Source organism: Neovison vison, chromosome 7, assembly GCF_020171115.1.
Source record: "Neovison vison isolate M4711 chromosome 7, ASM_NN_V1, whole genome shotgun sequence".
NCBI classification, from domain to species: Eukaryota; Metazoa; Chordata; class Mammalia; order Carnivora; family Mustelidae; genus Neogale; species Neogale vison.
Window position 1 is genome coordinate 46,816,217 of NC_058097.1, and position 15,031 is coordinate 46,831,247.

Sequence of the window (15,031 nt, forward strand, 5' to 3'; positions counted from 1 at the left end):
CTTCATCAGTTAACAAAGCACTGCCCTATTGGGAAAATGTACAGCTTTATTTCCCTTCAGATGTTATTTTTTCTTAACTCTTTCTTTCTTTTCTTTTCTTTTTCTTTCTTTCTTTCTTCTTTCTTTTTTTTTTTTTTTAACATATAGATATTTCCACTCTTTGAGTTTGGTTCCTCAGCGGTGAAATAGTGTAATGTCTCTCTTTGTTTCCTAAAATTTCTACATAACAAATGCTGTTGGGGAGCTAGCACATTTAGAATTTGAACTTGTAGCCTTTAATAAGGTCTCATTTATTGCCTCATTTAATAATTGCATCATGATTCTGTCTTCTGTGAACTTCTTGTGACTTTGTCATGTGTGTTTTCACTTTCTTTTTTTTCTTTTTTCTTTTTTTTAAAGATTTTATTTATTTATTTGTCAGAGAGGGAGAAAGAGCGAGCACAGGCAGACAGAATGGCAGGCAGAGGCAGAGGGAGAAGCAGGCTCCCTGCCAAGCAAGGAGCCTGATGTGGGACTCGATCCCAGGACACTGGGATCATGACATGAGCTGAAGGCAGCTGCTTAACCAACTGAGCCACCCAGGCGTCCCTGTTTTCACTTTCTGATTATGTGATTTAGTTCTATATTTTGTACGTCAAATGTCCTGTTATAACATGTGCATGTGCTTTTTTTTTTTTTTTTTAAGATTTTATTTATTTGACAGAGAGAGGTCACAAGTAGGCAGAGAGGCAGGCAGAGAGAGAGGAGGAAGCAGGCTCCCTGCCAAGCAGAGAGCCCAATGCGGGACTCCATCCCAGGACCCTGAGATCATGACCTGAGCCAAAGGCAGCGGCTCAACCCACTGAGCCACCCAGGCACCCCGTGCATGTGCTTTTTACGTAGTGAGTTAGACAAGAAAAATTTTATTTGTTTTAGAGACAGAGAGAGAAAAAAATGAGTGGGGAAAGGGCAAAAGAAGAGGGATAAACAAAGTCTCTGCTGAGCAGGGAGCCCTGGATCCAGGACCCTGAGTTCATGACCTGAACTGAACCAAGCTGCTTAACTAATTGAGCCCCACAGGTACCCCGAATGCCCATAATTGGAAAATTTTCTTTTCAGTAATGCGATGTCATTTCTGGGAAATTAATCATGTGCTTTTTCTTCTACTTTCCTCAGAACGTATCAGAATTTAACCCCAAATATTAATTTCATATACAATGTCTCTCAGCATATTTTTCAACTTCCACAGTGTTTATTTACTGAGAAATGAAGATATTTGTTTCTTCTGTCTCACAGCATTGAATTACAAGTTTACATTCAGTGCAGAAGGAAGAATATATTTATAACATAATACATTTCTTTCAAGCTTAAGTTTTCAAAAATTTTTTATTTGTAGCTTTTTATGATTGATTTTTTTTTTAAGATTTTATTTATTTATTTGACAGAGAAATCACAAGTAGATGGAGAGGCAGGCAGAGAGAGAGAGGGAAGCAGGCTCCCTGCTGAGCAGAGAGCCCCATGTGGGGCTCGATCCCAGGACCCTGAGATCATGACCCGAGCCGAAGGCAGCAGCTTGACCCACTGAGCCACCCAGGCGCCCCTTTATGATTGATTTTAATGAGAATTTTTTACAATGTTATAGTCCATGAAGACATGCCAATCAAATGCTTGTTTTTTATGGGTACATGGACACAGTTTTAAATTATGGTTATATGGAAGTTTTCCTTTTCTGTCATACATCAATATTTTATTTAGAATTTTGTGGATTGAGTTTTGTCTTATTCTGGTTTGGTAATATCCTAATAATGTGCTGCTTGTGTCTGCCTCATTACACAATATTAGCTAGGTATAGATTCGGTTTTATCTGTGTATGTTGTTATAATAGGAAGAGAATTTTCAGCTCAGTATATTTTAAGACCATCAAACTATGCCTCAAAAAAGAATGACCTTCATTCTTTTTTTTTTTTTCTGAAGATTTATTTATTTCTTTGACAGATCACAAGTAGGCAGAAAGGCAGGCAGAGAGAGAGGGAGAAGCAGGCCTCCCACTGAGCAGAGAGCCCCATGTGGGGCTCTATCCCAGGACCCTGAGATCATGACCTGAGCCGAAGGCAGAGGCTTAACCCACTGAGCCACCCAGGTGCCCCATGACCTTTATTCTTTTTGCTGGTAAATTTTGTGTGTCTTTGTCTTGTGTTTCTGTATCACACATAAATACTGTGTTAACCCTACTTTTTGTCTTCTTGGTGAGTAGTCAGTGAATGTTGTACCATGTCTAGGTGAGTTGTCGTCAACATAGAATTTATTTCCCCATGTATTTGTGGGTGAATTTTTATTCTCTCTGCATGAGAGAAAGTCTGTTTTGAATTCAAAGTAATTTTCAAGCATTTTATACTTCTGTATCATGTTTTGGTATGAAATATGAAAGATGTATTTTATCTGTAATTGTAAGATGAATACCCATGATATGCCTTGGTACCTTTCTTATTGCCTTTTGTTTCTTCTGGTAGTATTTTCCTGGCTGTTACCTTAGAGATTCCTTAAAACAGCATTGTTGTAAAACAATTTCAACCTCTGTGTCAGGTACATAGAAGATTCTTTGTCCTGTCTCTACCCCAGCACCCACTTTGTTACCAGTATCACACATTCTTTTTTTATGTTGCATATTTTATGACCTACATTAATGATTTTTATACTTTTTTTAAGACTTTATTTATTTATTTGAGAGACAGACATCACAAGTAGGCAGAGAGAGGGGAGGAAATCAGGCTCCCTGCTGAGCAGAGAGCCTGATATGGCACTCAATCCCAGGACCCTGAGATCATGACCTGAGCCCAAGGCAGAGGCTTATCTGAGCCACACATGTGCCCCTGATTTTTATACTTTTTTGAAAACAAAGTTCTGTAGCAGAAATAAACGTGACTGGTATGTCATTACAACACCGCAGGTTGGTGTAGTTGTCTACATATTTATGTTCAGCAGAGAGCTTTGTGTCCTCATGTGGTTGCAATTCCTGGGTAGAATCCTTTTATTTCATCTAGAGAGGGCTCCTTTAATGGTTCTTTTAGGACAGATCTACTGGTAAATATAGAGGGGTCTTTACTTGGGAATGTCTTCATTTCTACATCTGTGGAAAAGAATTTTGTCCTTTAAAGTATTCTTGGTGGTATTTTTTGATCTTTCAGTAGCTGAGTACATTATGCTGGCCGCATTCTTGTTGGGACTACTGAGATCCCACTACTGCTCTTCTAGGAGCTCTTGCACAAGGTGAAGTGCATTTGCCATGCTGTTTCAGAAGTCCATTTTCATTTGTGGTGTTTGATGTGTTAATTACAACATGTCATCCATCCTCCCATTCTTTGTATGTGGTCTGCTGTATATACCATAGTTTTATAAGGAAGTGATTTGAGGAAATAAAACATTAAGGCAATCATAGGGAAAAGACATTCACTGTAGTGCACTGGGTTTATCAAGATAAACTTGTCTGGGGGCACCTATGTGGCTCAGTTGGTTGAGGGACTGGACTGTCTTTGGCTCAGGTTATAATCCTAGAGTCCAGGGATCAAGTCCCACATCGAGCTCCATGCTTGGCAGGGAGTCTGCTTCTCCTGCTGACCTCTCTCCTCTCATGCTTACTCTCTCTCTCTCTCTCTCTCAAATAAATAAATAAAATCTTTAAAAAGGGGCGCCTGGGTGGCTCAAGGGTTAAAGCTTCTGCCTTTGGCTCAGGTCATGATCCCAGGGTTCTGGGATTAAGCCCCACATCGGGCTCTCAGCAGGGAGCCTGCTTCCTCCTCTCTCTCTGCTTGCCTCTCTGACTACTTGTGATCTCTGCCTGTCAAATAAATAAATAAAACCTTTAAAAAAAATCTTAAAAATAAATAAACTTGTCTGTGTAAGTGGACCATTTCTGATGAAAAGCTTGTTATTCAGTGGTTGACTCTGTTTGTTAGTAGACCTGAAAGGATTAAGGGGCAGATGGATCTCTAGAGAGGGATCATTATTTTCAGTGTGCTTCTTTTTTTTCTTTTGACTCTATTTTGTACATGTAGATGGGTGTCCAAAGAAAGCCCAAGTAGCAGAAGTTTCATCAGATAAACTAGCCTTTTATCTTTTGTTTATACTGCTTTGATATCAGGGTACTGCTGACCTCACAGAATGGTTTTGAGTGTATTTCTCTATTTTAAAAGTATAAGATTTTTTATTGCTAAGATTTTGATATTGTCTTGAATGATTTTTGTAAATGTTAGTTTCTTTTTTCTTTTTTTAAAGATTTTATTTACTTATTTGACAGAGAGACCAGGATCACAAGTAGGCAGAGAGGTCAGCAGAGGGAGAGGAGGAAGCAGGCTCCCTGCTGAGCAGAGAGCCCAATGTGTTCTCCATCCCAGGACCCTGGGATCATGACCTGAGCCAAAGGCAGAGGCTTTAACCCACTGAGCCACCCAGGCGCCCCTAAATTTTAGATTCTATTTCTTGTCCTGAACCATGGCTCACCATCTAATGCATAGGGGTTCTACCTGACAATTGTTAATTGAACAAAATCACTACAAATATAATGATAAGCCATAGCTACACAGTTCTCAAGGACTATTGATAAAATTTTACCCTGTATGTACAAGGTAAACTTGTACAAGCAGAGTTTTAGGGTTTTGATCTGCACAGAATGCAATGTGTCATATTAAGCTAAAGAGAGATTTTGAAGTCCCAAAACTAAGTAGGAAGAAGCACGTGTACATACATATGTGTGTGTACCTATATCTTCAGAAGGAAAGGGAGTCTTGGTTCAAACCAGGTCATTTCCAAGTTTGAGAACTGATGATTTCCTAGCAAGCAAAGAGATTTTAGATTCATAATAAAAATAGTTTTCTCTGTATTGTATTGAATTTATGCTTCCTATATCTCGTGTATCTTAGTTTGAGACTCTCCCCATGTGAATCGTCTCTTACATAACTGGGTTTTACTCCTGTAGGATCTACTCTGTTTTCCTTATTCCTGTGTCGACCTGTTGCTTAGCTACCTTGATAGAGATTTTAACAAGAGTTTCCATGGAATGACATGGTATTCTAAGTTTAATTTAAATGGGAGAGTAATTCTTCAGGGGGCATTATAAATTCCAGTAGTTAAATAGAAATATATCACTCCTTCCTTTGTGATTGGAGAAGTAAGAGTTCTTTAAGTTATTCTTCTTTTCCCTTCTGGGAAGTGACATCATCCAAGTTGGTCACTTTAACGTAAACATTTTATTAGGTAAAAGTGTGGAGATTTCTTGAGTCACAGATGTTTTGTTTTGGCGTTTATTTGAAGAAAAGAAAGATGGGACAGGGCTGGGAGCTGAGTAGATGTTCTAACTTAAAAAGAACACAGTCTTTGGTTAGGAGTGATGGAGCAGCCCAGCGAAGAGATGAAACCAGTCCAGGGTGAAACATTGGCCTGGATTCTTCATCTGGGGAGAGGACCCCTGTCCAAGCCTATACTACTGACTCTGAATCTAGAAGGAAAAATTGTACTTCCTTTCTTCCCAAATCCTGTCCAGTTCTTCTATCTCATCTCCATTCCAGTGATGGAGGCTTCACAGCTGACTTTCCATCCGGTATTCTGGAAACCTCATTGACACTGTACTCCCCCTCCCACCTAAGCCAGGCAGGGCCTTGCCTAGCCTTAGGAGTAGCTTGGAGTTTTCTAATTCCACTGTAAATGGTTGATAACAGGATCATGTGAGACCATATGTACATTTTAAAATACAATGTTGTCACCACTGCACTGGAAGAAAAGCAAAAAGCCATCACCGGGTCACAGGATTAGTTTAGATCTTTGGCACTGGAAGTTGTGAGGACAGATAAAGCATGATGTTGCAACAGTTTGAGAGGAGGGTAAGTGCTATGGAAATGAAATATGGTGAACTCTTGAAATGCAAACAGAGATCTGTTAGAGAGGTCCCTTTGGTCACTGCAAAGTCTTAGGGAGCTACTTATGATGAGAAATGCGTTCCTGGGAAATGTGGTTGTCTGGGATGTCTAGTGCTTTTCTCATGATGTAATGTATTCCCTGCTGGTCCTGAGGACCAGTTGCTATCAGATGACAGATATAATTGTACTCTCTGCGGCCCAGATGCGTGGAGTGCATGGAGAGGGGGTACTGGTTGATTTAAACATGGTGGGCATAGCTTAAAGATGTCACATGACAATAGATGTTGAAGAAGAGGAAGGCTGCTGGATACTGCTAGTGAGAACCAGCCAGGTGTGTGCTGTGGTTGCACGAATCTTTGATATCCCAGGAATATAACCCAACATAGGTCTGATCCAGGATAGATGGGTGACCTTGTAAGCATAATAACCTGTGATTGGCAGGGCCCTCCCTCACTTTCACTCAGCCCCATGATGAATCTACTCCTGTGCTATGATCTATGTTTCAGGCACTGATTCTTTGAGAAGTAAATCACTAATTAACCAGCAATGATCATTTCTGCTTCAAAAACCCTTCCCAATAGTTGAGAAAGCTATCCCTATGTTGTATCAGAGCCCATGCTGTCCCTACACTCCTCCTGATCTGAGTGAACAGAGGATTTTTCAAGTTTTATAACTGTGCTGATTTTAGGCAAAGTCAGTTTCCAGGAGGAAGCCTAAGTTGAAACAAGTAATTCCATAACCTGAAGCCACAGGTATTAGCAAAAATGCAGGGAAAACTTGAAATTTATGAACACCACGGAATCAGTGGTTTCTGGTACAAAGTCCAGCCTTACAGCCAGAAGCAGATTGAACATGCATTTCTTGTGAAAGAGGGAGACATTTCCATGAATATGGTGGTGCAGTGAATTGAAGAAGGAAAAATAAAAAGAGGTACAGAGAAGAGTAACTGGTCAATATGGTTATACAGGGATACAGTTGGCTTGAAGGAAGAGTGATGGGAAGGGAAGGACTCCATGCTCACCTCTATGCTCTTCCCCCTTTTTAGGATTCTTTGAAACTCCTTTAAAAAAAGAGAGAGAGAGACAGAATTTATTATTTATTTGACACAGAGAGGAATCACAAGACCACAGAGAGGCAGGCATTGAGAGGGGAAAGCAGGCTCCCTGCTGAGAAGAAAGCCCTATGTGGGGGCTCAATCCCAGGACCCTGGGATCATGACCTGAGCTGAAGGCAGAAGCTTTAACCCACTGAGCCACCCAGGTGCTCCCCCTTTGAAACGCTTCATCATAATTTAGTCCTGGAATTGTGAGCAAAGCATACATTGTCGATGTAGGACATCAGTGGTACATTTATGAAAAGTACACTCTCAGACCCCATCCAAACATCTAAATCAGAATATGACTTTTAAGATCTTCAGTTCATTGTCATATCCATTAACACTGGAGAAGTACACATGTAGTTCACCTACATTCTTCCATTATTCTGCTGTTCTACTCTATTTGATAACTGTGTCTTGTATGCCTTAAATCAATATATGTGCTCTTCATTTCACAGATTATTTTGGGTATGGGTTATCCCATGACATCCATATAAAGTTAGGGTGGATTTTGATCTTTATACAAAAATGGCATTGGAATTTTCGTAGAGATTGCATTTTCTGTAGATCACTTCAAGATTTATTCTGTTTCAAGTATTCCAGTGAAGGAACATAGATGTGTTTCCAGTTTATTTATTTCTTGATTCCTACACAGTACATTACATTTTCTATAATTTCTGGTTTGACCTCTACCATTATGTTTAATTGGAAGCATTTTTATTGGGGGTGGTGTTTGTTCTAAAAGTGTGATGTTTCAGTTTGGGGAATTGTTCTTTGTTGTGTAGAAACAAAACGAATTTTTATATGTTGATTTGTATACCAGCTTTATAAAATCCATATGAGTTTTAATAGGATTGAAACAATAAGGCTTGGGGCACCTGAGTGGCTCAGTTGTTTAAGGCCTCTGCCTTCAGCTCAGGTCATGATCTCAGGGTCCTGGGATCGAGCCCTGCATCAGGCTCTCTGCTCAGTGGGGAGCCTGCTTCTTCCTCTCTCTCTGCCTGTCTCTCTGCCTACTTGTGATCGCTGTCTGTCAAATAAATAAAATCTTTAAAAAACAAACAAACAAAAAACAGTAAGGATTCCCAGTAGAAGCAAGGGCAGTGGAGTAGGAGGATCCTAGACTCATGTGTCCTGTCATGAGCACTACTAGGCAACTGTCAGGTCATCCTAAATGACTGTCTAGTCACTGAAGAGTGACTAGACAAATTTCCTAAGTAAAAGGAGAGAAGGGTGCCTGGATGGCTCAATGGGTTAAGCCGCTGCCTTTGGCTCAGGTCATGATCTCAGGGTCCTGGGATCGAGTCCCGCATTGGGCTCTCTGCTCAGCAGGGAGCCTGCTTCCTCCTCTCTCTCTCTGCCTGCCTCTCTGCCTACTTGTGATCTGTCTCTGTCAAATAAATAAATAAAAATCTTTTAAAAAAATAAATAAAAGGAGAGAAGAAGCCACATGGAAGATGGCAGATAGTGTGGAGACATGGTTTAGGGAAAAGGGGAGTATAGCATTGTGGAGGGCAGGGAGACCCGGATGTGCAGTAGGTGTCATGACAGAGGAGCACTCAGGGGATGCCTAGAGAGGTTTCCCCAGTGCCATTGGCTTGGAAAGGGAGAAGGGCTGAATTTTCTGAGTTCTTGGAACCAGCACATCCTAAAGCCTGGAGTTTTAATGGTCAACAGGTTTGGATGGGATAGAACCAGGAGTACACTGGGGTGCTCTTGGAGAGAATGCTGACAAAGAACCTGGGGGCTCACAGCATGGAAACAGCCATCTGAAGAACACCTGGGGCATGCAGTCAGGACAGTATTCAGTAGTCTAGGAGCACATTCCTGAGAGGAAATATTCAGTGACATGTGGCTCCAAGAACACGGGAGTTGGATGTTTCCATTTCCCTCTCCCATCCTGTAGCACAAAGACAGGGCCCCACTCAGTGAGGACACTGGCTGTCTGCCTTGCTTGCACCAGGCCCCACGCCCTGTGACCTGAGGGGACTGCCCTTCTCAGTGAGGCTTGTCTCAGGCTTAGCAAGGTGAGCCTCTGCCTACATCTTGTCTCCTGAGCAGAGATTTTGCAGGCCTGCAGTCCTGGGGGAGTTGATGTCAGGTCTCCTTTCATGAGCAGACTAGTGCTCACCTAGTTCAAACTGGCCACATTCAGGCCAGGGACCAAACAGGCAAGGAGAACCCTGCAGACCCCTGGCCTGAAGGATACAGCAGGAAACATCATTGGCTTTTCTATCACACAGAGTAAGGTAAAGACTTAGACAAAATGCCAAGATGAAAGAATTTATCCAAACAAAACCAGCGGATGAGACAAGGGCCAGAGATGCAATGGAAACAGATCGTAGTAAGGAGCTTGATGGACAACTGTACCTATAAATCACAAAGGATACAGAAAGTGTTGAGAAAAAAATAGTGTGAACTTTACCACAGAGATAAGAGTTAAAAAATAATTGTGTGCGGGGCACCTCTGTGGCTCATGGGTTAAGCCTCTCCCTTCAGCTCAGATTATGATCTCAGGGTCCTGGGATTGAGTACAGCATTGGGCTCTCTGCTCAGTAGGGGGGCTGTTTCTCCCTCTCCCTCTGTCTGCCTCTCTGCCTACTTGCAATCACTGTAAAATTAAAAAATTAAATTTTAAAAAATTAAATTAAAAAATATTTGGGTGTTTGGTGGATCACTCAGGGAAGCCACTGACTCCTGATTTCTGATCAGACCTTGATCTCAGGGTTCTGGGATTCAGGCTCAGGTAGTGTGATGCCTGCATGTGATTCCCTCTCCCTGAAGTTCCCACCTGAACTTTTATGACTCCCCCCTCAAATATATGCCTTTCTAAAAATCAAACATACGTGAACAATGCAATAAGCGAGATTAGAAACAGGTTTGAAGTTAATTAAGAGGAGGCTGGAAGAAGCAGAAGAATGACTTTGTCATGTAGAAGGAAAAATAAAGGAAAATACTGAATCTGAACAAAGGGAGGGAGAAGAATCATGCAACATGGGATTTATTTAGTGAACTCATAGCCTCCATCAAAACTAGTAAGATTCCTAGGTCTTGGGCTTTTCTGTGCTGGGAGAGTATTGCTTCCAAATTCAACCCTCATGTTTCTTAATGATCTAAGGTTTCCCATTTTTCTGGTTCAAGGTTAGTAAAAGTCACATATTTTAAAGATTTATTTATTTATTTGAAAGAGGGAGAGGTCAGAAGCAGGCAGAGAGGCAGGCAGAGAGTGGAGGGAAGCAGACTCCCCACTGAGCAGAGAACCTGATGCGGGCTCAATCCCAGGACCCTAGAATCATGACCTGAGCCAAAGGCAGAGGCTTTAACCCACTGACCCACCCAGGCACCCCTAGTAATTCATTCTTAATAACTTGTCTATTTTTAGACATACTGTTTTTGTTGTTGTTTTCCTAAATTTCCCTTTTGTTATTATGTAATGGTTTATGGAGTTAAAGCATTGCCAGTTTTATTTTATTGATTGACATAGACATTACACTCAGTGTTCCATTAGTGTTAATCTGCTTCCTATTTTATTTTGGATTTTTCTTTATTTTGTTCCTCTACTAAGTTTCATCAAAATCTCTTCCTTTTTTTAATTCTCCTGGTGGAAATTCAGTTGTTTATTCCAACATTTTCTTAACTCTGTATTATATAAGATGAAAAAATTGGGAAATAGAAAGCCTAGTAGGGAAAAACTGGTAGAAATGAACAATACAAACAAGGACCAAAAACAGTAAAAAAATTAAAATGATGATATTTAGGGATTTCTAAGAAAATCGTGTAATGTGTGAACAGAGATAGTTTCAGTGTTTCTTTCTCAGTTTAGATTCCTTTACTCTATTTTTGGTTGCATAATTCTTCTGACTAGAGTATCCAGAAGTATATTCAAGGCAGTGATGGGGTCACTTCATTACCTGCTGATCATAGAGGAGATGCATGCAGACCATCCCTATTGAATAGTTTTCAGGTATTAATACATCTTGGCATTCATTAGTTGGAGTTTTCTTTCTCTCTCTACCTTGAGTTTTAACATGACATGTTGTCCAATTCCCCCATATTTGTATTCTGTATCCCTTAATATGACCATGTCATTTTTGACCTTCATTCTGTTAATGTGGAGTCTTGAATTTATGGTTTTCTGTATGTTGGGGTGCCCTTATTTCCTGGTCTGTTTCCCACTTGATCATCTTGTAAAAAGGGAAAATGTGCTTTTGATTCAGTTTCCACTATTTTATTGTGGACTTTGAGTGAATATGCCTCACAGGCAGTGGTTTGTAAACTTTGTCATTTGTAGTGTCTTTGTCTCTTGGATGAGCTGATAACACTGGTGCCACAGAGAGAGTGTTCTGCTAGTTTCTCTGATCGTCACTCCTTGGAAATTTTTGAGGAGATTTGCAGTCCTTTCTCTTTCAGTGTCTGTTTGAATATTCAGTGAACTCATCTGGCACACAATTTTTTTTTGTTGTTGTTGGTTTTTTTTTTTTTTTTCTTTTATTCCTCTTTCATTCAGCTTCATATTGGTAGATTGGTTGAGATTTTTTTCTACTTTTCTGAGTGATGGAGTCTAAATTGGTTATACCCTTTTTAAAATTTATACTTGTTTTTTATTATCAATTTGTGGGCACTGATTATCCATTGTTGCCTCTGATAATTACTTTTATTTCTATGGTCAGTTATACTGTATCTGCTTTCACTTGTTCGCCTCTCACTTTTCCCTATTATTCTTTTTTTTAAAAGATTTTATTTATTTATTTGACAGAGATCACAAGTAGGCAGAGAGGCAGGCAGAGAGAGAGGAATGGAAGCAGTCTCCCTGCTGGGTTGAGAGCCCCATGTGGGGCTCGATCCCAGGACCATGGGCTTATGACCTGAGTGGAAGGCAAAGGCTTTAACCCACTGAGCCACCTAGGTGCCATTTCCCTATTACTCTTAATTTAGTTCATGGGCTGTCAATATTGTTGATCTTTTCTGACACACAACTCTTCCTGTGCTTGATATGTTCCTGTTTTTACTGTACTCTAGTTGATTCATTTCAGTTTTCTGTTTCAATATTGGTCATTCTGCTAATTTTGAGCTCATGTGACCCTTTTCCTGATTGTTAGAAATACAGGGAAGTGATTTTTGCTACACCATGACCATACTGCAGAATTCCCTATTAGACTCTGTGCTCAGTACATTGTGTCAATGTTGTGTGACCATAGAGAAATGAAGTCGTGATGATTCCTTCTCAGCCATCTTTCTGACATTGTCTGATTCACTTGATGCTTCTATTTAAGAAGTCTTCATTATATTCTTCTGAATGCAGTAAGTACAGTGATTTTACTTTATTTGGTATTTTTCAGCTGTATCTTCACATGACACCCAGAGTTTCCTGCTAAAGCAGAGCACAGAAGATTCTTTCCAGAAAATACCAGTGTACAGATACAAACATAGTGCTGTTGAGATTTTACACTTACATACAGACTGGGACAGTGATGGGGATAGTGATGAGCATCAAAGAAATCCTGGACGATACACCCAAACTAAAGCCATGGTCCTTAATGAGAATCTCTGTGCCCCAAATGGTGAAGGATATAAAACGCTGTGGAAAACCTCCCTTTAAGTCAACTGCTTCTGCAGAGCAGTGTGTTTCTGTCAGCACAAGCTCCAATCAACTATTCAAACATAGCTATTTGTGGACAGACCATTTGGAATGTCAGGAAAGTAACCTAATCCATGCTGAGATTAATTATTTGAGCCATTTGAAAGATAGGATTTGCCTGAAGAACAAAGTGCTCAGTGGGATCCATACGAGAAGGGCTTCACTCAGGAGTCAACCCTCCAGAATGACCAGAGGCTTTTCATTGGAGACAAAATTGCTCAATGCACTGAATCTGAGAAAACATTGAACCAGGGCTCCAGTGTTCACAGATGTGTCAGGGCTAGGTTTGCAGAGAACCATTATGAATGTGGTAAATGTGGGAAGGCTTTAATCCAAGCTCTAACCTCAGTATACATAATGGTCACCATTTGGGAGACAGCCCTCATAAATATAATGAATGTGAGAAGGCTTGTAACCAGTCCACCAGTGTTGGTGGTCATCAGAGAATTCATGAGGGAAAAAACCTATTCAGATCTAATAAAGCAGGGACCATTTTTGCCAGTCATCAAGCCTAAATATAAGTAAGATAATTCCTAGGGGAAAGGAAGCTTACACTTTGAAGGAATGTGGAAATCCTTAGACTGCCACTCAACACTATCTCAACATCAGTGAATGCATACTGGAGAAAAAATACACAAATGTGAAGAAGGTGGTAAAACCTTTAAGGACTGTCCATCAATAAATGGACATAAACCTATACCGGAGAGGAATGTTATCAATGTCAGGAATGTGGCAAGACCTTTAACTGCACTTCACAGCTTATTCAACATCACAAAATTCATACTGGAGAGAAGCCTTACCAATGTCAAGAATGTGGCAAGGCCTTTATTTACAGCTCAAGGCTTATGCAACATAACAGAATTCATACTGGAAAGAAAACATACCAATATCAAGACTGTGGCAAGGCCTTTTACCAGAGCTCACATCTTAACAAACATCACAGGATTCATACTGGAGAGAAACCTTACCAATGTCAAGAATGTGGTGAGGGCTTTAACAACAGCTCAGACCTTAGTCAACATTAAAGAATTCATACTGGAGAGAAACCTTACCAATGTTATGAATGTGGCAAGGCCTTTAACCACATCTCAAGCCTTTCTCAACATCACAGAATTCATACTGGAGAGAAACCCTACCAATGTCAAGAATATGGCAAGGCCTTTTCCCAGAGCTCAAGTCTTAGTGAACATCACAGAATTCATACTGGAGAGAAACCTTTCCAGTGTCAAGAATGTGGCAAGAGGTTTAAAGTGAGCTCAGTACTTACTCAACATCACAGGATTCATACTGGAGAGAAACCTTACCAATGTCAAGAATGTGGTGAGGGCTTTAACAACAGCTCAGACCTTAGTCAACATTACAGAATTCATACTGGAGAGAAACCTTACCAATGTACAGAATGTGGGAAGGCCTTTAATCAGAGGTCAAGCCTTACTGAACATCAAAGAATTCATACCTGGGAGAAACCTTATCAATGTCAAAAATGTGGCAAGGCCTTTAACCATAGCTCAACCCTTACTCAACATCGCAGAATTCATACTGGAGAGAAACCTTACCAAAGTCAAGAATGTGGCCCTCAGATCTTCCTTGCTATCACAGAATTCATGCTGGAGAGAAACTGTACAAATACTAAGAATGTGGCAAGGCCTTCACAGGCACTCAATACTCACTAAACATTAGAAAATTCATACCAGATAGATAGCTTACCAGTGTACAGAATGTGAGAAAGGGGGCATCTGGGTAGCTCAGTTGGATAGGTGGCTGCTTTAGACTTTGTTCTTGATCCCAGGTTCCCAGGTTTGAGCACCGCAGGAAGCCTGCTTCTCCCTTTACCTCTGCCTGCCCCTCCTCCATATTTGTGCTCTCCCTCCATCTCTGTCAAATAAATAAATACAATCTTTAAAAAAGAAAAAAGAATGTGAGAAAAATCAGTTAAGGAGTGCTTACCCATCCATGCACATCAGAGAATTCATTTTGGACAATAACCTTACAGATATGACAAATGTGACAAGGCCTTTGTCCAGCATGAACACGTTTACTAAATAGAGAATTCATACTGGAATGACAGCCGATGAATAATGTGGCACACCCTCTAGCTGCAAATGACTGTTACTGGGCATCACAGAATTCATACTGGGGAGAAAATTAGGATGTATGTGAGAAAATGCCTAAGGACTGTTCCCTCCTCACTCCATATTGGGATTATATATAGGAGAGTTAGTGTACAAATACTAAGAATGTGTCTGTGGGGCACCTGCGTGGCTCAGATGGTTGAGCAGCTACCTTTGGCTCAGGTCATGATCTTGGAATTCTGGGATTGAGTCCTGCATTGGGCCCCCAGCTCCACGGGGAGTCTGCTTCTCCCGCTGACTTTCTCCCCCTCTTGCTCTTTCTCACTGTCTCTCTCTC

General features: G+C 40.7%; 1 protein-coding gene across 1 annotated transcript in view; it reads left to right on the forward strand.

Moving 5' to 3' along the window:
- Window positions 1–14,406, forward strand: part of LOC122911689 (zinc finger protein 665-like) — a 46,625-nt gene extending 32,219 nt beyond the window's left edge. Inside the window, 1 exon segment of the mRNA XM_044256655.1 lies at window positions 13,334–14,406. Within this exon segment, the coding sequence (XP_044112590.1) occupies window positions 13,334–14,295 (962 nt within the window). The 3' untranslated portion in view covers window positions 14,296–14,406.
- The last annotated feature ends 625 nt before the right edge of the window (window positions 14,407–15,031 follow it).